The 23,936-nt window shown below is 42.4% G+C and overlaps 1 protein-coding gene across 1 annotated transcript in view; it reads right to left on the bottom strand.

Moving 5' to 3' along the window:
- The window catches only part of SPOCK1 (SPARC (osteonectin), cwcv and kazal like domains proteoglycan 1), a 1,975,354-nt gene that overhangs the window by 94,764 nt on the left and 1,856,654 nt on the right, over nt 1-23,936 (bottom strand). Inside the window, exon 8 of the mRNA XM_085618015.1 lies at nt 12,844-13,065. Coding sequence (XP_085474141.1) covers nt 12,844-13,065 — 222 coding nt within the window. The remainder of the gene's footprint in view (nt 1-12,843; nt 13,066-23,936) is intronic.

Here is a 23,936-nt window from a genome sequence, read left to right as displayed (position 1 = left end):
TATTCTTTAAGACACCTGACAATACAAATCTTTGGAAAATCATCCAACCTTGGATAAAACACAGAACTAGACATAGTCTTGGTTCTCCTCCATATCTCAAACATTACTCCCTGAGGTTGATAAAACCTACAACTCACATCCAAGGCCTTAACATCTGAAATTCTTCTTATAGAAACCAAACACAACAAACACGCTAACTTCCATGATAGTTGTTTCAAACTCAAAAACCTGTTTCCTGGCCACTCTTCAAACAGTTTGAAAACCAAATTTACATCCCATACTGAACCATATCTTGACTTCGGAGGCCTCCTCAACCTGATTCCCTTCATAATCCTGCAAACCACCGGACTCCTGCCTACTGAACAGCCCTGAATCAAAACATGTCCTGCTGAGATCGCTGAACGATAGCAATTAATAGTCCTATATGATAAACCCTTCTCGAATAATTCTGCTAAAAAATTCGCAACCATCATCTCATCAGCCTCCAAGGGATCCAAATCCCTTTCCATGCACCAACATGGCCAAACTGTCCATACCCCCTTATACTTCTTCCTCGTGCCTGGAGCCCACGACTCTCTGAGTAATTCTGAAGCTGTTCCCGAAAGATCTGCGAATCCCTCAGATCCCCTGATATCTTCCAAACTAGAAGGTTCAGCGAACCCTCTTGAACCAAAGGATGTTCTTCCCCTCTTTGTCCTATTAACATCCCACTGAATGCTTGAACCAAAAAAGGCTCTTCCACCGCCATCTCGAGAACTGAAGGAAACCAAACCTGACTTATCCAAAAAGGAGTCACCAAAACAATCTGTACAACCTGTCTTCTTACCTCCAGCAACACCCTCTGAATCATTGAAAAAGGAGGAAAAGCATAACACCTCCTCCCCTTCCAAATCTGTTTGAACGCATCCACAGCCAGAGCTCCCGGATCCGGCCTCCAGCTGAAATACTCCTCCAACTGGTAAGTTAGCCTCGAAGCAAACAGATCTAGATCCAGAGGACCGAACTGTACTTGTATCTCCTGAAACACCTCCCTGTCCAACCTCCAGTCGCTGAAATCTAACAGATTCCTTGAATACCAATCCGCCTCTAGATTCTCCCGACCCGGAAGATATTGCGCTTGTAGATCTATTTTCTGTTCCAAACAATACTCCCAAATATCTTTTGCAATCTCTGATAACTTCTTTGATCTGCTTCCCCCTAGCTTGTTTATATAAGTTACTGCGGTAAAATTGTCCATCTTCAATAATACCGAATAGCCATGGAACATACTCTTGAAACTTTGCAATGCAAATTGCCCTGCTTTCATTTCTAAACAATTTATATGCTCCTTCCTCTCTTCTGAATTCCATACTCCACCAGTCACCTGACCCATGCACGCAGCTCCCCAATCAAGTTGGCTTGCGTCTGTCTCCAACACAAAGTCTGCCCTCATTCCAAAGATTGCTCGACCATTCCACGCATTCAAATTCTCCATCCACCAACCCAACTCTTTCCTTGCTTCCTCCGATATTCTTACTCGGTCTCCATACCATAAACCAGCTGCAAGATTCGTTGTCTTATTGCTCATAAAAAACATAGTACTTATCTGCTCCAGAAGCAGCAAACAAAAGAGGAAGAAGATGGCGGTCGGCAGGATCTTATGGGACTTGAGTGTTCTGTTTTAGTGTTTTACGTTTGGTTCTATTCTAAGTACTTTGAAGTGCTGCAGAGGTGGCGAATAAAGGTGTTTATGCATAATGATAGCCTCCTGTCTTGCCATAAAATCCTGATCTGACATAAAGGGGGGGGGGAAGGTCACAGACAGACGTTTACTAATGCTCACACATTGATACAATTGACTAAACAGAAATACATGAATTTACAATGTTTATTTGAGGGCGAATAAAGGAGGTGGGTGGTGGTACTGAAAGAAGAAGAGGGCTTTTAATTTAGTTCTAAAGTAGTAGAGTGAGGCAATCTCCAGTGAAGTAGAGGAAAGTCTATCAACAAGTAAGAGTGGATTTGGCAAGGCTGGAAAACATAGAGCTGCCTCATTCAGTGTGAGGGAGGATAAGGCCTTGCACCATTGACTGGAAGGATGGTGATGTGAGGAACACCGTGATCCAATTTAGGAGACTTAATTAAAGCAAGCCTGCCTGTTAATTTTCTGGCATGTGCTCTTTGAAGAAATTAAAGAAACTGATGTAGAAAGCGCAAGACTTGGCATTGATGAAGCATGTTGTAGAAGCCTTCTGGTGCACATTGTTAAGTTGAATTACAATTACATTGCTGAGTTCATCTTTGATTGAGATTAAATCCAATGGCCCATTTTAAAGGTGCAATCTTCTCTATGGTGTAGTGCTCAGGGAAAAAAGGGGCCTAGTACAGCAACGTGCAGGTGTGAGAAGTTTTTCAGTGGTGCTGGTGGGTGTGATCCTGCTGAAAAAAGTACCTGCACATGTCAGGATATGAGGACTACAGACATTGTTTCAGGAAGTTTGACTGGACACAGATACCTGCATTATGTGCCCACAATGGGAAGTTTGTTGTGGGAGTGCGATTTCTCAAATGGAAAGCGGGCAAGTTTAGATACATGCTGAAATGGGGCACATTTTGAATGCGCTGACAGTATGTTTTGCCTGTGAATGACAGAACCTGTGGGTCTTGGGAACATGTAAATCAGTGGTTTGGTAACAGGGTCTAAATATGGCTGCTACAGGTCTGAGAGAGGCTGATGTGGGGGTTAATGGACTGCCAAAGGCTCAGCACGAGAACAAGCTCTGTTGTGGGAACAATTCATGAAGAAGGCGAAGACTACCGGGTCATCAGTGGAAGAGACAACACAAGCCGTGCTACACCGGCGCAACAGCAGGTGACTAACCCACTGGTAACCTTTGATGCCCACGTAAATAAGAAATGAGGTACTATTGACCTTACCAGGTACAGGATAATACACCTGTTCCCGACAAAAAAAACCTGAATAGATAAGGGTTAATCACACGAGACACACTGTGTCTCCCACACTCTATTTTCACTTATTTTTCACTCTAGGTCCTGAAGAAAGCCCATTTGACCCTAACAGGCATATACAAGGGCTGAAACATGTCGACCTTTTTTACTGACATACTAAGCGCGGGAGATCCATAATAAACCTTCCTACGCACTGAACTATTTTTTACTAAATCTCAAACCCAGACCTATTAAAATATTCCTACCTGGCTTTACGAGTTTTTTTTTTAAAATCAACCACCTGTTTTAAGTCACTGTACATAACCTCTCTATCACTGATCACTACTGTTCTAACCAGGGGTTAACCTCCTGATGGAGGAAGCATAACAACTAACCCAATGATGATGCTGTCACGTTACAAAGAGTAAGGCGGAGAACCAAGATATACCGCCACCCCTTCCTCTGTACGTGAATGAGGGTTTTTTATCAGTACACTATATGAAAAAAACCCTGGTTACACAGGACAAGTGATCCGTTCCCCAAGTGATTTTTTGATATATGAACAAGGAAGCTGAATGGATCGCTATTCCTTCTTTCTCCCCCACCTTTGATTATATCTATATATATATATATATATATATATATATATATATATTCCATTTTCACACCTCCGGGCAAAGGAGAACGAAGACGCACTCACTTTGGGCACTCTTTTATTGGTTAAATTTCTGGCAAATGCAGGTAAAATCAATGGTCATTGGCCGACGCGTTTCAAACTTGTAAAGTCCTTCTTCATAGGCCTGTAGCAGCTTTGCACCAATACGCCCCAATCACAGGTCCAAAATTAGCATAATCTTCGTATTTGCTCGTAATAAACATCTAGTGAACCCAAAATTCCCACTGCTTTCTAGGACCTGATGTCATTAGGGGCGCAATGCAATTATATTTCTCCTTCAGTAGGTAGGTGCTAAAGCCAGCCACAAATATTTTCACCACCCGAAATTGCCAACTACAATCAAAACCTTGCTCAAAGTCCCGAACGAGGCCGTAGTTCCCAGCCTCACAGGTCTGCACATGATAATGCAGTGGTGCCGTCTTCCAGCCATTAAATTCCATTTTCACACCTCCGGGCAAAGGAGAACGAAGACGCACTCACTTTGGGCACTCTTTTATTGGTTAAATTTCTGGCAAATGTAGGTAAAATCAATGGTCATTGGCCGACACGTTTCAAACTTGTAAAGTCCTTCTTCATAGGCCTGTAGCAGCTTTGCACCAATACGCCCCAATCATAGGTCCAATATTAGCATAAACTTCGTATTTTTTTTTTTTAATCTTCCTGTCCTGAGTCAGAGCATAGCAGCTGTTCATGATGTTGGAGAGGCAACCACATTTAAACTTTTTAATGACATGACCAACCAAATCATGACATTTCTGAGAGAAAATTTATAAACGTGCACCAATTACAAGTTCAAGAAAATATGACAAGACAAGAGAACCTTTAATTACTGCATCGTAAATGCATGCAGAAATGATGTAGGCTAGATGATATCATTTGGGTAAATAACACAGACTTTGATTTACTAAATGACAAAGTACTTTATTTCATTAACGTGTGCTGGAAATGTGTAAACGGTGAATTCATACGTTATGGAATTTACCTCTTAATATTTATAAAATCATTTATATGTGTTTATAACTAATGAGGATTAGTCAAATATTAAGATTTACCCTGATTCTGATGGTGAATTTTATTAAAATGTATCTAGGTGTGCGTCGACATGCGCACTGAAACCACAAAAAAATAGGTGCTACACATTCCTAATTAATGATGCATCTGTGAAATGTTCAGAGATTATGTTTCTCACATGTACTATTGTTATACACCTAAGAAGAATTCCAAATGGTTTGAAATATATTTACACATTAGTATATTCGAAAAGTAGTAGAATATCATGCTATCATGTTATTTGTAACCATACTAAGTGATTTCAAGTGCATCATAGTTATACTAGAATTGTGACATCTTCATATTCCCTATGGATGTCTGTCCAATAATCATATATATTTTTCATTATATTAACTCAAATTAATGTGGGCCTAACTGTATACTTGAAGTATCTTGACTTGCTGAATCTACTGCTCATGAGAGAATATCTCAATATAACCAATAACTTAAAACAGTGTTTTCTTTCCTGAGTTCTCATGCATTGTACAAGACACCTTGCTACATCTTTGTTACAGTCCTGAACAGCTCCCTGAGAAACTGTCCTCTGGAACTCACTTATGTGCTCTTGCTAAAGGAGCATTGTTCTGACATTTCACATATTGGATTGCTTAAGGACTGCATAATTGTCCAACCTATTTCTCTACATTTTGTGTCTTCTTTATAAAGTCTGACACTCGTTGTATATGAACTGACCAATGAACTGAGTGGTCTGCTCAGATGAGGTGACTCCAGACCCTGGGAACTATAAGAATATAATATTGCCCAATTGAACTGTTAGGCGCGCTGATGGTGACAAATGGGCTGCTGGGGATTCACTGGCATAACAAAATCTGAGGGAGCCCCCTGCAAGGTACATGGAGGGGACCCTCTGGACTAAATCGGGAGCTCTCCGGCCAGAGAACTGTACTGAGGGGGCCCCCTTGAGCTTGGGGACCCCACACCTCAGGGGCTGCAAGGGCCTATGTTACGCCAACGTGGCTATTTCTTTACTTTTGAAGCTCTACTCACACAGCGAATCCTTGGACGGAGACTTTGCAGAACTTTCTTGGCAATCTTGATTTGCCCGATTTGGACTCACCTGGCTACCTTTTTCAACTGACGCATACACCATATGCACCTAGCGGTCTCCTCCTCCTTGTGAGACTTCTTGAACTGGCATACTTCATGTCCCTTCCTGAACTCTTGAGCATTGGTACTTTATTAGAATGTAACTAAATTGTCTTTTAACCTGATACAAATTTTCTGATGCACTTGTCATTTCTTAACCTTTGATAAACTATACCAACATTTCCATATCGGCTCAGCTATCATGAGTATTTCTGTTCAACTGAATGTGCATTCTTAATTTGGGTTTATCAATGATCAGAAGGGATCATATTGGCGAGCTCTTGGACCATCAAATACTAATGCTATTATTCTGTATAGGTTTAACTGAGCTCTTGGTGTGTATGATTTTGGCTTGCCTACGTTGCTTCAGGAGATTTGAGTTTGCTGTTATAATCCTTTACCTTTACAGCATTGTTTTGAGAGTAATTTACATGAGTTTATTTTCTAGTTTGCAGTCCAGTTGTCCAATTCCAGGTCCTCATTGGATGACTGTTGGGACCATTTATATTCGGCCACTCTCGGCACAACATAAGGTCCATCGGAGATCCAAGAGAGTGGGGCAAAATATAAGGTAGGAGAAGAAAAGGATAACATTCATGGGCCCAGGAATGCTACAACAATGATATAGCCCAGGCAGTAAACCAGCTGGTGTGCAAACCGACTGACTAATGTGACCAGGCTATCAGGCCATGACGTCCTGTTGGCTCAAGGCATTTTAGGGCGAACCATTCATCTGGAGGTTTTTGGTTTACAAATTCATGACAAGTAACATAGGGTATTCCTATCAAGTATAGTCTCATGGGTGCCAGGCGTAATCTCAGCTGGATTCATGAATTTCTTTGTATGACATAGGTTGATAGTTTAGGGTATAATATTCTTGTGTCTGCATTGTAGTGAATACAACATATCTTATGTGTTTAACAACAAGTTATCCACATTATATATTTAGGTACAAAATCAACATCGCCTTACTTTGGGCCAGATGTACTAACATTAGGAATATCGATTTACTAATTGCGATTCTATCCAAATCGCAATTACAAAACCGGTATTCCTAATGTATGAAACTCTTTTGAGTTTCATTAGCCATTCCTAGTGGGTTGCAAATAGACCTACCTCATGCAAATTAAAGAGGTAGATCGCAAATTGCAACCCATTAAGTATTGAAGCCATCACAGGGATGGTGGCCTGCTGTGGTCAATGGGACCACTGTGTCGGTAATTGCTTTTTAATAAAGCAATCTGTTTTTAATTCATCCCATTTTCCTTGAAGGACTAGGCAATGGGACCTTTGCCTGCTCTTAAAAAATATTTGTTATCCATTCTCAAAGAGACCCCTTCCTATTCACAAATGGGTTACCACCTCCATTCAGTAGACAGTAAAACATGAATATTTTGCAATTGGAATTCAGTCATTCATACATCCTATTCAGATTCGGTATTTCAAAGGGATGCCCTAAACATGCCCCTTCCAAATAGCAGAATCTTAAACAGAAACTGTGATTCGGTAATGTGTTATCGATTTGCAAATCGTTTTTCAGCCAAATGTAGAAGCATTTTAGCCATCAGAACGGTCCAATCGTCCATTTCCAACCGAGAAAATGCTGCGTACATGTGGCTCTTAGTTACTGAGGGGCCTTGGGCTTGTTTAGTCAGTCCAAGGATACAGCAGAGGTATAACGTCCAATGCTGAAAATATCAAGAGGAGCATGAGAAGCTACTGAGATATCCAATACTCCCTCTAACTAAATTCAAATGATGTGGTGATATAGGAGAGTGTATCGTTCACTGGATTGCACACTTTGAGAAACTCTAGATGATGCTCCAAGTCCAGGGTGCCATTCTCTTCTGTAAGGTCTGTAAGTGTCAGAAAATAAGTTACTTATTCTCTTTCCATAGTCAGAGCTTATCTAGGACATGGAAGATTCCTGTTAACCATTGGCTCATCATAAAACAAGCTGACTGGACTCCTTCAACACAGAGATGCTTTACACATCTTGCATTCAAATGTTTAGACTATATTTCCAGTGGTCACTTCCAAAACAAATGTGTGTGGCATTGCCTAGTTCTTGGTTATCGGGTGTCATGAGAGACACACAGATGCACTAGTCTAAGTAATAGCTAACTAGAGAACTTGGTCTGCACACAAAGCACTGAGCCATTTATCACCAAGTGCTGGACAAGAGCAAATGTAGGGCACCTTTTGACTCAACCATGCATGTCTAAGATCACATTTTGCTCTGGTTATCATCACATGGTGGTACTGTTTAGAAACCGTGTTTTGAGGCACACCAGTGCCTATGGAACAAATGCAGCATCTTGGAGTGTATAGGTGCCTATCTGCGCTGAAACTAGATCTATCATTGGTTAAGTTATTATGACACCGTTTTACTCCGAGGAACATGCCATTAGACATGGGGTGCCGCAGGGCTCTATTTTGAGCCCCTTGCTCTTTAATATTTATGTTCAGCCACTGGCATTGGTGCCCAGGAGTAGAGGGGTGTCATTGGTGTTGTACAATGATGACACCCAACTTGTCATCGCCTTCTCCAAGAATCATGAATTAAACCTTGTTAAATTCAAGGATGATCAGATGGCAATTGCTGACTGGTTGACAACAAACTGTCTGCAATTAAACGCCAGCAAGTCAGAAATACTTCTGCTTGGGAAAGACAGTGATATGTGGTCTGAACAGTGGTGGCCGGAGAATCATAAACCTGCACCTATTCCCAAGGAGGCGGTTAAGAACTTGGGCTTTTGGATTGACAAAAGTCTGCTCTTCGCTACTCAATCGAAAGTCAGTTGCAGGCACCTGCTTTGGGCTCTTGCGAGGTTTGAAACCTATTTTGGGGTTCTTTGAGCCCTCTGTTCGTCAGACCATTCTTCAGGCCACTATTCTGGGAGGCTGGACTATGGGAATTCTTTATATCTAGGGGCCAGTAAATCATGCACTCTGCGACTCCAGAGAATTCGGAATGCTGCAGCCTGGATCCTGCTGGCACTTCCTAAATCGTGCTCAGTGTCTAGGTCGCTATCTAAACTTCATTTGCTGCCAGTGGAGAGAAGAATTCAGTTTAAGGCTCTATGTGTAGCCCATAAAATTCTGTCTCATCAAGCTCCCTCTGTTCTAGCTAATTTGTTAGTGCCATACAGTCCGGACTGACCTCTCCATTCATCGGATCTAAGACTGCCCTGTATTCCCGCGTCCGTAGAGTCAGAGCAGGTGGTCGGTCCTTCAAAGTTCTGGCGGCTAGACTTTGGAATTCTCTTGCCCCTGCTATTTAAGGACTCCAAAATCACCTGGAGTTCCGTAAAGCTATAAAGACATGGCTATTTCCGGGATAATTTCTGTCTTTTTCGCTCCTTACTTCAACCATGTTTACTTGGTAGCGTTGGTACGCCCCGTCGCTGGGGCAGACATGCTCTGTATAAATTTCAGTAAATAAATTAATAAGTAGCCAATAAGCACTGCTCATTGATTATATGCAGAACACGAAGGCCTTCTGCAGGCCATTAGCAAGGATTTTCAAACAAGAAGGGGAAATTTCATTTGAAAGAAACAATGTTGTGTTTGGTGGAGGATGTGTGGTTTGCAGATAGCACTGGGGAATGATTGTCTTCTATTACTCAACAGTGGAGAAGGTTTGTGTCCCACATTGTTTTACCTACCGTCCCCCTTGATTCGTAAAGGACAAGCATGCAGAGGTGTGCAGGTTCATCTTTATTTTACCCTGATGAATTAGGGAACAGATTGTGGAACAAAAGACAGGCCGGAAGCCTGCACAAACATGGACTAAGTGACCATGATTTGGGTCTGACAATAGGAACTGCACCACGTCCCGCGCTAGTCAGTATATGTACAATGACTTCAGTCGAGGAGTTAATAGGGGCAGAGTGTATGCTCCTCTATTCAGGACGAGTAACAAAAAGACCATTGTGCATATCACTGCTTGAGGGACTCGGTCTAAAAAGTCCCTATCTGCTCTTTTCTTCAATTGACTTTTCCAGTCAACTATGTCACGGTGCAGAGGGGTTGCAAGCAAATGTACTTCTTTACTCAGCTGTTGCTGAAACTGATGTAAAAGCAAGGACAAACCGTGGGAGATAAAGGATTGCAGGAATATCAGACTAACATTAAAAAAGACTTTAAAGAACGCATTATTCTCACTTACTTAACTGAATAGCAGTCTTCCTTGAACTTCCGAGATAGTTGCAAAATGCGTGTAGAATGTGTTCCACAGGAGTGAGCACAATACACCAGAAATATGTCCAAGAACGATAAATATGTAGGCCCACATCCATTCAGGATTGTGTGTTAGTAAAAGCCCATCTAATGCATTGACACTGTTTTACCAGTGAGTTTATAATGAAGACTATTGACCAAAGAGTTCTGGACTTTTTACTTGACTGAATGAAATATTTTGTGCAGTGTGTGCATTTAGGCTAAAATATTTTAGGCATCCCTATAAGTGAAGCTTTTAGTGAGCCTAATGCAAAGATGCATAGTAACATACATGGCCGTTTCACATAAAGTGAGCTCTGACGGCCGACAAATTAGGGACGACTGGTATTTTAATAGCTGGAGCAGTGCTTTTTTACCACCTTAGAAAGCGGTAAGTTCTTGCTTTTCACAGGAGCTTTCAAGGCCTGTCCTGCTTTTGGGGGGAAATATAGCAGAGATTGTTGTGATATTTGAAGTAAAGAATTAAACAACACAATAAAAAGGGCCTCCGCACTATACGATTTTGTGTTCACATTATTTTCTGCATAATTATGGATTTGCTTCATTTCCCATATAATCCATAACCTACTGCACAACCTGCAGATTTTGACAAAAAAATTGTCTCTAGCTCAAAAGGATCAACGGTTAGTAAAAACGCTGCAACATGTATTGCTGCAAAGTGGAAGGCCCTTTGGAAAGGGTGACTAGTCATCTTTCTGTTGCTTAGGTCTGTAATTGTGTATCTGACTGGTACTAATAAGGATAAACCTTTGTCCAAACAGTGTTAATGTGAAAAATGTAATAAATAATGAGGTAATACTATCACAAGATATGCCGTATTATGCTGCATAATTTGCCTTTTCTTGCTCCATAATTTACAAAACTCTTCCACATAATTCCAGAGGCTGTGAGAATAACTCAAAGCAACATAACACCACAGTTAAAACATAAGATGGCACATCACAACATATCAGGCCAAACAAAATGTAACACAATAAAAAAAATGCAACAAAGCAAATTCACATTTCAATAATGCATAACAAATCCTCAGCAGCACAAAAAATACAACAGAATACATCACCAGCACGGCAAAATGACACTTGGAAAATGTACACATTCTTGACACCAGTTCCACCTCCAGAAACCTATTTTCAAAATACGATGGTAAAAGGTTTTCAGAGCAAGCACTGGCATAAAAGCACCACCCAAAAATGCTTTGTAATTTGTCTTGAGAACTCTAAACCCTTAGAACAAATGTTCCCATGCTAGTGCTTTATTTGGAAAAGAATGAGTGCAGGAGCCTGAAGCTCAGCTCAGAGGCCCACAGCTGATGCTATTAAACGTCACGAGCCAAATGCATAATCTTGAATCCACTTGATGGTCTTTAGCTCAAGACACACCGTGCTCTTTATTTCGTTTGTGGGTTTATATTTTCTCTCTTGAATGATTTTTGCACATTTCTCTCCATTCTTCTTGTCCCTGTGTTTATGTTTTTTAATCTCTTGCTCTTGGTCAATGTCTGATGAGGAAAAATATGTGCTGATCCCCACAAATAAGTGCCGGTGGACCCCACCTGCAACCACGGCTCAAACTAAGCACTGGTACCTGCTTGTTTTACTGAAGAATGTTTTTTGCCCCAACAGAAGGAACCAGAAACAATATCCTGATATCCGTTTACAATGTGGCTGCGTGAGGTACACACAAGTTACTGACAGCACATCTGTAATGGAGTACCATCAACTGCAGCACAGACACACTCAGATACACACTTATATGTTTTTTAAAAACTAAAATGTGCACGTCCCTTCATGTACAACCAAACGCATCATCACACCAGCATAAAAATATTGGACCCATGGTGAGTCACAAAACTGAAGAACTGCAGAGGAGAGACGCGAGTGCCAAGATGCGCACACACTAAAGCTGCTCTTTAGAAACTAGAATGGTCAGAGGTGTCTGCAGAAGGGTCATTACAATGGCTGAAGGACACGTGCACAAACCAACAACGGTAACCCTTGAGACACAAATGGGGATCCACATCCCATCCAAACTCTCAGCATTGACTCACTGTATTAGCCACCAAAGTGCAACACACACATTGTCTGATGTACAAAACAAATTAAGAGATATATTCGCATAGGAAATTAAACGGATGGAAAGGTTTCAACTTTGGCTGTGTTCACACAAACCACAAGGAGATGATACAATGCTAAGTGGGCAAACCCCTGTATCAGTTGGGATCCGTAGACCAAAGCCACATCACTGTCCACTGCATGTGTTGATCGGAGATGTATTTTACACTACAAGCACGCATTCGCCCTGCTCAGCACCACCGGATCTCCCAGCTACTCGCAGGCGGGTGCAGCCACACACTGCCCCCCCCCCCCCCCATCTGCAGGAACATCCCTACCCCCTTCTCCAGGTGCTGTCTGTCCTTTCCATGCAGCCTCTATCAGCAGGTGCGACGTCACGCCTGCACTGGGGGCACACATGTTGTTTGTAATGTGGCTGACTTGCGTCATCACTGGCTGCACTCTACTGAGTGTGTGTTCTTTTCAGATACGGATTGTGTGTCGTTTTAAACAATATGCCTCCAGATTGTTAAATATCGAATCACCAATGAAGAATATTCTCTAGTCATCGAGCAGTGCCCCCACCCTGTCCTTGTACAGCTGTTCTCACACCTCACGTGTCTGCCAGGAAACCGTGTTTCCTTTTCAACACAAAACCAACCAGTTTAGCAGCAGGGACCGTGCTCACGCACTAGCTGCTCCCCGTCTTTTATGTTTGTTGACCTCGTGCAGTGTGTTAGGCACATAGCTTCGGTAACTTGATTTCACAGTAAGACTATTTGACAGTACCTTCTGGCTTCTGGAAGCAGTAGCACCACTCGTTGTTGGACAGCTGCCCGTCCTTGAAGGAGTCACAGGAGTTGAAGAGAGGCCTGATGCACGGCTCGTATTTGTCAAGGTAGATAGCGTTGATCTCCGTGTGGTCCAATAACAGGTCATAATTCATGTCCAGTTTGTTGAACATCCAGCCCAGGGAATCCTTGCAGATGGGTAGAATACTTGTATCAAATCCTGTCAAAGAAACAACACAAAGTTCATGTAAAGCCCAGTTATTTCCAAAACTTCATCCAAAAGAAAGTTATTTCTATTATGTATGAGTTGTTTTGATTTGATTTAACTTTAGTAGTTTTATTGATGGTTAAGGAACAAATAATACTTTGCATTACATATATTGTTACACATATTTTTAACCTGATAACTCAGAACTCCTAGATCTTTAACATTGCTATTCAGTCTCACATGTTTACGCAGTACATGACATGTAAATACTTCTAATTAGTATATTAATGTACTGTTTAACAAAGGTATTGCCTATTAGTATTTGAGGGATATAGAAGAAATACAAAACACAAGGAGAGGGTAAACAAGAGACTGAAAAAAAGAAATAGGTGCTGAATAGCAGAGAAAACATGACCAAACCAACCCATCACATTTCAGCTATGACACACTCACATTGTCTCCTTATGTGTTTACAATAAGTTATTTTATTATATTACGCGAAAACTTTATGGTAGTTTGCAAACTTCGTTCCCGCAGCCTGACCCATCTATGATGTGTGTTCTAGTTAGAAAACTCTTTAATGGCCATCATACTTCACTGAACATGAACTGATACTTTGCCATGACTATTACAGCTATCCAAAGCTAAACAAGAAGTGCATTGATCAACCCTAAACTTCAACATACACCCCCGCTTCATGCATTTCTATTGCATCAAAAAATGCATGAGGTTTGTGCTGACCATTGCACTAGCCTTTATTTGGATTTGAAGGCCCATGACTGACCCCGCTGTCTCATGAGCCATACATTTCCGTGTGAGGGATGCGCTGCCAATGATGATGTCTATCAGACATATGAATGGTGCGTGAATATCTGTTCCAGGGATTTTAACACAGCACATGCGTTTCTGACAGAGCACCAACACACTTGTACAGAAGTAAGACAGCTGTGCAACTTAATAAATGTCGACATTGCTGCATTCAATTAAAAGAAAGTTTGCACTCAGCTGACAGATGGAGACATTCCAAATTACGTTTCCCATAAATATTCCCACTCTGAATCTTAAATCCTACCTCTACATTTATTCCCCATGCCTGTTCACAGTAAAATCTCACCTCCTGTTCTTAAACCCGGATGCCGTGATCTCATATGAGTGAGCTTGACGCTCCTTCGCTCCTGCAATCATGTTGTTCCCACTAGAATTTGCCAATACGATATTTTTATTTCTAAAAGGTGCACATAGTGCGGCAACTCTTCAACTGCAGGCCGAGTTCAGCAACTAACTCCTCAAAGGATTTCACTATAAAATGGGTCATACATTATGATGACTGCAAATTACTCCATTGCAACCTATTTAATCTGTTCTGGTTTCTATATTCTTCCTATTAAGGTTTTATAACTGCTAGTTTACAACAGGTGCTATGTTTGAAAGATTCTGATGACTTTTAACGCAAGTAATTCTCAGAAATTTCTGGCTCTTGCTCCTACAAAAGTTCTTGCTGCTCGGGGACAAGGGGCTACCAGTTGCTCTGCTTGAATGACTCATGCTAGAATCTCATTCCCCATAATAATATTTTTGCATAACAACTACAAAGCATTAAACATTTTGCAAAAAAAGTTTGCCTTCATCCCTCTGCTCTCTAACAATGACAATCTAATGGTGCCTGCCTCCCAAGTAAATTATAATATAGTATCATTAAGTTATCCTTTGAAACTAAAGAGGCACCGTACCCTTGGCATCAGCAACAGGAAACATACCACCACCCCCTTCCCACTAATTGCTGTAACCCTTGTGAGTATTGTATATACAGTAATGGCAGAGCAACCGAGAATTGAGGAAGAAAATGTTTCTCATGGACCTCTTTAATATCTACCACATGCAGTGCCACAGGATCACGTGCGTGGTATTTAATCCATGAAAATCTAGCCTCTTGTGGGCAGATGTTTAAATTAATTTGGTTTTAAGGATCCTTGGTGGTACGTGGGGGTCTTATCTTTATGTTCACTATACATTTCACAGCTTTAAAGCTGATAGCATTATAGAGTACGGTCAAAGGTGATTGATCTTTAGTGTTGTGCTTCTACATAAAAGCAATCGCTACCCTTTGTTGATTACTTTGGTGGATTAGACAGATCTGTTACTTGCCACGTCCTTAATCCTAGGCCTGTCATTCATGTTGCTCAGAATATTAATGGTACAGATCAGGACTTCAAAACTCCTCTGATGCTAAATTACTTTATGGCACCACTAAATTAGTGACTGTCACAACTGGCTAATTATCACACAATCAATGTACAATTTTATTTAGAAACAAATACATTCACACAAGTTACACTCAATTTAATGAATAGTGCCATGGAAGTTCTGATGAAGGCATATTTCTGTGAGCCCATTTGCTGCTAGATAATGGCAGTGAAAATATATAAACTGGCCAACCAGGAATGCAGGCCAGGGAAATCTATATTTAGGCAGATATGAAGGTCCTTGGTTAAGCACTATCTACATTTAAAAACCACGAGGATACTGGGATCATAGCATATAAGTCCAATGGCAATCAAGAAAAGGTGAGTGATTAAAAACATTTGGGAGGATCACTGCTGAGAGAAGGTGCTCTCCTATATTCTGGTGAGCAGTGGTCTTTTCGGGAAGGGGCACAATCACAAGATTGATTATAGGTTAGTGAATGGCAATGATCTGGTGATTCATTTTTCCAATGTGTACAGAAAGAGTTCTACTTCACATAACTTGGGTAAAAACAAATTCAGGTTGACTGCCTTGATCCTGTTAATCATATTAAACACCCCGCAATGTCTCCTTTTTTGTTAAATTGAGGTTGTGGAAAAATAGAGCCCAGCATTTGAACAAGCTGCCTAGGTTGGCCTTTGTTCCTCCGAATTTATTTACGTCTGAATTGTCTCTGTGGGGACCGGTCCTAGGAGTTTTTTTATAGCCATCTTGGGCATAGGTAAATATCATCTCTTCCTGAGGGAAACACAAAAACATACCTATATACAGAAATGATGACTGTAGGCTCCCACACAGCAGTAGGCCCATTTCCTCCATTTACTTGCTGCAAGCATAAAGATTTCCTAGAAAGTTATCCTCAGCTAAAGAGGATGGCAATTCTGCCAGCCCATAAAGGTCCCTGTGCAAAGATGAAGCCATTTGAATCTGATATTACAAAAAAAGTAAACACCAGGAAAGGGTGGCAGTCGATTTGGTCGTAGATGTTACACCTGCTTTCCACTTCAATAGCAGGAGAATAATGTGTGAAAAATATTGATGCTAGCATTGGCTCTCCGGCTAGTGAGACTATCCCCGGAGGTCTTTGCCAGAGTCAGGAATGGTCTGAAAGATGGATCTACAATTAATCCCACAGTGGGGTGTGGTGGAGCAACTTTCACAATTTTACGTATTCCTCAGTGGCATCCCAGAACATCTGGCCTGGCTAGTGACTGACGAAGCATGTTTCCAGTACTGCTTTTTGCATACAGTGCTACCACCTTGGTTCGAAGCGAAATTTACTACGGGCCATACATACCAATTTTACTATATATTATGTTATAAAGCAGCGAATTGTGAACATCAGAATACTTGAAATAATGATTGTATGCCCCGCATATGTTCCTAGGAAGAGATTTAAGTTAGTGTCAATGGACAATGAAACAACCAAGTAGGCAACAATAGGTGTACCTAAGCCCAAACCTTATTAGGTTTTTGCAGATGTAAGTGCGTTCTGGTAGATATATACTAACAGGGGCCATCAAAGCCGATCTCACTAAATCTGACGCTTACACAGCTGTGGGATGTAGCACTATGTGACTCTATGATGAAGCCAGGATTTATTTCGTCCAGGAAACATTCGCAGTTTGGTCAGGTTCCCCCTCTATTTTTTCCAAGAACTCATATGGGCATTAGTCACATTGTGTTGGTCTCTGGTTCCTTAGCATTTCTTCATTGAGCTCAGTTATGGCTGTGATCGTGTGTCTCCAAAAAGTACGCTGGCAGTTCTTCTTGTTGGATATGGCTGGGTGTGAGATATGTCAAAATGTATAGTAATACAAACATTCCCATACTAAGGAAGTCTTACTTGGAGGAGTTCAGGATTGCTGGCACTCTTTCTGGGGCTATAATTCCCTTCAATATTCCATGATATCTTTTCATATGAAACTGTCCTTAGCTCGTATGTACTACGCATGTCTCAGGCAATGCTGGCTGAAGCCCATGTGAAGACAGATACACCTATTGTTTGTTATAGTCTAATAGAAAGAGATTTAAAAACTTTGCTTTTGGACAATACCTGTTGGGGCCTGGGCCCAGTACAAGAGATTTATTTCTGAGTACACTCAATAAAACTTGCATATCAATATATTATGCCACTGCAGTCTGATGCTGTGAAACCCTTGAGCGCGCCGAAGCAATGAATGTCAAGATTTCAAATTGAATTTGGATTTCATGTTTTAACCTTTTCTCACTTTTCAGTCTGCATTTATTGTTTGTTTAGACTCTACCAAAAATACATTGAAAATGTTTAACAAAATAGTGATATCATGGATGCGTCTCAGGAATTCAGCTTCTAGGTATATTTAATGGAGTTGTGCATTGATTGGAGGCCTGTCTGTGGCATTGTACTGAGAAAAGCAAAGAGGTGTCAATGGTTGGATTAACCTCAAGCACTGCTAAATAATCCTTGTGAGCAGTTCGGTTCAAGCGAACATTACTGATTCGTGGTGTTTGCATGTGAAGTGGGTGCAGTTGAAGGTGCCACTCAACATCTGTGAACAACAACATGAATTGGAAAAGAACATCAGCTGTATGCCCTTGGAGCATTGTCCATTGTTAATGGTAAATACAACAGGAGAAACCTGTACACCCAATTGAGACCTGGGTAAAGTATTGTAACATGCGACAATGTTTGATAAGGTATTAATAAAGAATGATTTTGTACAAGTAACTTAATTACGACAGCAAAGAAGAATATGGCACCGGAGTTCATACAACAAACAAATGATGGACACACATATATTTGACAATATTATACAGAGGAGTTTCCAGGAAACGGTGGGATGCGGGCAATTATCATGGGAGACGAGGTATTGGTGAGCGAATCAATCAGCTCACGATCACACGTCTTGTCACATACGCATGGTGTGCCAGCCAGTCACGCCGGAGTCTAGAACAACATCCATCTCTGCAGGGAGCGAATCCTCTCACAGGCAGGGGCGCTGCGTACAAACGGTCCGGCAAACTACTCGAGATCGTTTTCCCTCTTTCTGACTCCCTTAAGTGGTATGATATCTGCTCTAGCCATCTGTTCCTTCCGCACGCTGCATAATCAAGGGTAGATTTACAAGGAACTGACGCATCTGCATAGATGCGTCAGTTTCCTTGCGTCGGCACTGAATGTCCTTGTGCCACTATGGATGCACTGTATTTACAATACAGTACTCACAGACGCTGACATCAAGATGGTGGCTGAGTAGTAGCGACCTTCGTGAGCTCCGCCGCCCCACCGATACATCACAGCAAGGGGCTGCCCTTGGGTCTCCATACACCAACAAAGAACCTCCAGTGTGCTTGATGGCTGCCGAAACACCTGGCGGTCGAGTTTGCTACCTGCGAGCGGAGGCAAGGAGAAACCCTGGACGCCATCGGCGGCTACAATGCAAAATGGCACTGGTCGGCATCTCCTGAGGGTCGGCAGCCTGAGGTGGCCGGGAGGGCTCGGTGGTGCCCCGGTACGAGAGGAGGGGACGTCGGAGGTTGTGGTCTTGAAGGAAATAGGCAAGTGAACTTCCCCCGCAGACTGGCGGCAAGCAGCGATCAGGCCCGACTGAATCCCTCACGCAACGCAGATCCCTCTGGGAGGTCTACCTCGATCCAGACTCGCAGCGGCTGGAGTGGTAGCGGGCAAGAGCCCCTCCTGCATAGGGGGAGCAGCAGCCCCGGCCTGTATAGGGCATGCCACAGGGCGGTGACGTGGGGCAGGGGAGGGGCAGGGTGGGAGGTTGTAAAATTCGGCAAACGGACGATTTCAGGTAAGTAACGGAAAAAATAAATAAAACGAATTTCACTGCGCACGCTGCATCGCCAACTGCGATGCAGCGCGCGCAACAAAATTTGTAAATTCTCCGCCCCAGCCCCATATGATTGGCTTTGAGTAGTATTGGTTTTGCCAGCCTTTAATACCTCAAACTTTTTCGCGAAAGTAAAGATTTTTCATTGTTCATAATCACACCGGTCCTGATGAAATTTAAATGATTTTCTTTCCCTAATAATGTCTTCTTCTTTTTTGAGCCATTTTTTCATGTCTACTTTTAGTTTTTCGATTTCCTCCTGTCCCTCCATTTGTTCCAGTTCCTTATTAAGGTTTTCAATGTCCTCTGCCAGTTTTATAAAGTCCCTTTCAGCATATTTGACCAATATGAATAATAATTTGCGCAATGAGTCCAAATTTGTTTCTGCCCATTCCCGCATCATCTCACGGTCTGGTGTTTCATAGCTGGGAGCAATTAATATTCTTAGACCACGGGGTAATATATATACCACCAATCCCGCTTTATTGATAAAAATGGGTCTGACACATGCTTGGGTTGCACTTCAGGGATTTAATGCCACCATACAGCACTGTTACAATATCACGATGTCCTCTCTCTCAGCTTCTGGCAGACGCGTTTCAGCGGATGCCTTTGCCAATGCCGGTTGTGTGCTGGAAAGTTCAGAAATGAAAGACTTTCGTGGGCAATTCGTTTAAAAAAACAGGTGAGTAGTACCATTGGACCATAGATGTAGCCACAGAGAGAGGACTGGGAAAGTTCCATAAGTAAGTACTTTTCCCCTCTCTGAGTCCAAGGTTCCTCCAGTGCGCCGATTACGCTTAAGGGACAGTGAACACTAGAATCGCAAGCCAGGTACAGTGACCCGCTTGTGCATACATTTGTGCACTGACTTAGTCAGCCCTCAAGCGACCTGTTCCTTTTACGTTACGCGATCCATGGCGGATTTCATCGCCGAAGTGCAACTCATCAACAGTCAGTCTATTTATATATATGAAAATATGTAATATATAATTGTCCAAGCCTAATCGCTGTTAAAATGTAATCCTGAGTGAATTTACTATTTGTATATAAAGAACTCTAACCGCTAGTATATGTAGTAGACCTTTGTACTCACTACCATTCCTGTGTGATTTTAGAGTTTTTCTGTTTGTATCTCTTCCTTGAGTGACTTTACAACTTGTACATTTGCAAATGTTTTCTTTTGTTCTGTGTGTATCTCTTATGTAACTCATGTCATCCAAAGTCCTTATGTAACGCAACTGGTTCTTTTGTAAAGCGCTCTGACACCTTCGGGTAATGTTCGAGCTATATAAAATCGCATTAAATAAAAATACTCCATGGCGAAAGGATTAACAGATGCGTCAGAAATTCTGATGTATCTGTGAGTTACACAATGAAATTTTGTGGATTTCACTGCGTCAGTCCTACATGGCTTTTGGCGTGGGAACGCCCACCCTGCATACATTATACCTGACGCAGGTATAATGTGACACAGGGCTTTACAACGTGACACATCTCCCTAGATGCCTTACGTTGTAAATTGGCCGTATTTCTTACACTGCCGCTGCATCACAAAAGTGACGCAATGGCGGTGCAAAAGTTTTGCAAGGAGCTTGTAAATCTGCCCCTCAGAATTTTTGATCCCTTTACCTGCATCCAACCGTTTTCTGGAAACTCCTCAGTCAGCAATCCTTTTCATTGGGGTTATATTCTCCTGATGATGACTGTGAACTGGTGTAGGGCGAAACGCCGTCGACAAACTTCGGCAGACATACGGATTTGTATTATGTCATGATTCCTCAAATAAAGCATTGGACTGATAGTTATTCATGCATAATATCATCAACTGATATGCGGTCGCGGTTTAGTATTTTCACGTGTGTTCACTTTGCGCCGTTCACAGTTCTCTTACCACGTGTCCACCACGCACTTAGAGCACAATCTTGATATCCTTCTGATGCTGCTTTTAACCATTCTCTTCCTTCATTTTAAAGGCTCCTTTTGCTTCATACTTTGTTGGACACTGCCATGTTACACAGAGTTCAAGCCTAACCCATGTGTTCCACACTCCCCAAGTATAACTAAGGCTTCCAGCTTTCCACCTTTACCAAACTTTACTGAGAGAAAAAACCAAATAGCTTTCGTGTCTGTGTGCTAAAACAGGGAAATGTAGTTCTTAGATCTTTTTTTGAGTGTCTCCATGCTGTTAATCATGAGGTCCAAGCCTCTAGCGATGCATATTGACAGCACTGGGAGTGAATTAATAAAATAAGAATTCCCACTAAAAAGTAGATAGGTTTTGTGCACAAATGCTTGTACTAAAGCGGTAATGCTCACATGTGTTTGTATGTATTGTTTTAATGCATGTGGCCGCGTAAGTGCACTAAGACCCTACAGACACTGAAGTGCCAATGTACGTGTATCTGTTAAATGACTGTGGAAATGTAAAAGTTGCAGCTTCACTTTTCACTGACCAAAAAACACAGCATGTACAAATACAAATAAGATGCAAAACAAAGAAATATGGATAAATATAAAGGAAAATGTCAAAAAGAATAACACATAAACCTGTAGGACATAATTAAAACTACTGGTGGGTCCTCTACTGGATACTCTGTAAAAGGGCAATTCAATAATGAACTAAGCTTGTGATAACTTGATTCACTGGGCTATTATATTTGGGTCCTCAGAGCTTTGTCCTATGGTTTCTTAGATTTTCTTAATAACAGCAAAAGGAAACATTCTCACATTGCAAGCCACTCTCTTCCAGGCCGCAAGGAGCGCTCTAGTTACGACTGTTCAGCATGTCCCATTTGCCTGGCATGGCAAAGAACCCCAAACCAATATTTTATGGAATCATTCTATATGCAGGACAGGCCTGCTGTCATTGCAGTAAAACCAAAAAAGTCAAAATCTTCGAGAGGACTCAATAAAATAGGAAGGAAAATCCAACAAACACGTCCCTTTAAATATTTTACTCGCGGTGCGTGAAGTGCTGTAATTCAACGGGAGAAATAAAAAAAATTCTACAGCCGGTCAGTGAACGAAGAGGTGCTCGAGAATTGTGTAAAAAAGTGAAAAATAACACTGGAGAGATGGGGAGAAAAAGGCAACTTGATGTTCAAAGATAGAAAACTTAACAAAAACAAGCACTTGCCATTTTTAAGTCTCACATTTGAGAGAGTCTGAGTTCTTGGTATTGTAAATGACAATGCCTTTTATTTAGGTGTTGGTTTATTACATAAATAAAAGGCATTGTCATTTACAATGCCAATAGCTTAAACTCTCGCAAATACGAGACCTATTGCATTGCAAATTCTTGTTGTCAGGTGGGTGGAGAGTTGGGGGTGGGGAGTTGTGTCCGCACAGCGCTTGTCACCGCGTCCTGTCCTGCCAGCTCGGGTGAAAGGGGGCGGGGGAGGTGAGGAGGTCCTTGGAGCCCCATGTCCGCCCTCGTTCAAGCTTGCTGAAGGAAAACTGTGACTTCACCAAACGGTTTTTACCTTCTCTTTCCTCCTTCTTCATTCGTTCCTTCTTTCTCTGCCATTTTTGTTCCAAACTGCAGTCTTAGGGCGGAAGGGGAAAATAAATAGATAAAAAAGGTTCTAAATATGGGAAAATAACTAAATAAAGCAAAATAGTGGCCGCATATTGGCCAGATTGTTTTCACTCACACGCAAACACATTAGCCTCACTTTACAGAGGGGGCCAGTTAAAGCGCTACTTTCATTTTATCCTCTTTCCTGGAACAGCAGCTTTGAAAGAGAAAGCCCGCATGGTGCGCTGAATGTAAGGAAAGCATGTCTAGCAAAGGTCTAGAGGGCCGGCGCCATAACCGACGCGGAGCCCCCAGACAAAACCGGTTTGGTTTTGCGCCAAGGAGCAGGGAAACTCCGGCACTTCACCCCCCTGCTGTGGTCGCCAGCGAGTCGCCGGCCCCCCAGCCAATGGGGGGCAAGGCGGGATACGAATCCCCAATGGGGAGAACTAGCACTGAGCGGCCCAGCACTTGTGGGGGGATATAATCTCTGCTCCCCCAGGTAAGCTCCTATTTTTGGGGAGCGGGGGAGCAGCACCGGCAAAATTCTTTTTCCAGCAGTCCTGATGACGAGGCGGCGAAGCTCTGTCAGCGAGCAGAGCAAAGGAGGCAAATAGGCGCTGGGCTGCAATGGGTTCTGAGGACCAGTCGACCGAGAGCCCACCCTGGCTGCCGGAGGGGCCTTGGCCCTGTGCCCGGGGCGGAACCAGCGTGGAGCAGACGATCGGGTGCCCACCCCGACCTCCGTGGCCCAGAGACACGCCGACAGCGCTTAGGGCACCAGAGCTCACTGGGGGGCAAAACAGGTTCACCCACAGTGGCTTGGGGATGCACTCCCCTGGCACCCATCCCGCCCCCCACAACAGCGGCCAACACATATTCACGCCCTTCACCGGGCCCCGCGTCCTTCACCACCAGGGCCACAGGGCTAGCTAGCCTCATACCATTGGCAGTCAAGGAGAGAATTTGGAGAAATTAATTCATTGCCATCTTTTCATTACTAGAGATACAGTTAGAGGGACCTGACCACATGTGATAAGAAGTATGATGATAAAGGGAGCGGAGAAAAGAACGCAAAGAGAGGAATTTTGATAATTGGTTGGACACGTTCCGTATAATGGCCTGCATTATAGTTGAGAAATTCCCGAGCTGCGCAGCCGACCTATGGTTGTACAAGTCTAAAATACACAATGCCCAAAGACAGTTCCCAGGTGAGGCTTGGCTGGAATATGATAAGGGGTTTAGACTAAAGATGCAGACGCACCTAGAAATGGAGTGGAACGAGG

This window comes from Triturus cristatus, chromosome 7, assembly GCF_964204655.1.
Source record: "Triturus cristatus chromosome 7, aTriCri1.1, whole genome shotgun sequence".
In the NCBI taxonomy this organism is placed as follows: Eukaryota; Metazoa; Chordata; class Amphibia; order Caudata; family Salamandridae; genus Triturus; species Triturus cristatus.
The sequence above is the reverse complement of the archived record's forward strand: the minus strand, read 5'-3'. Positions and strand labels throughout refer to the sequence as shown.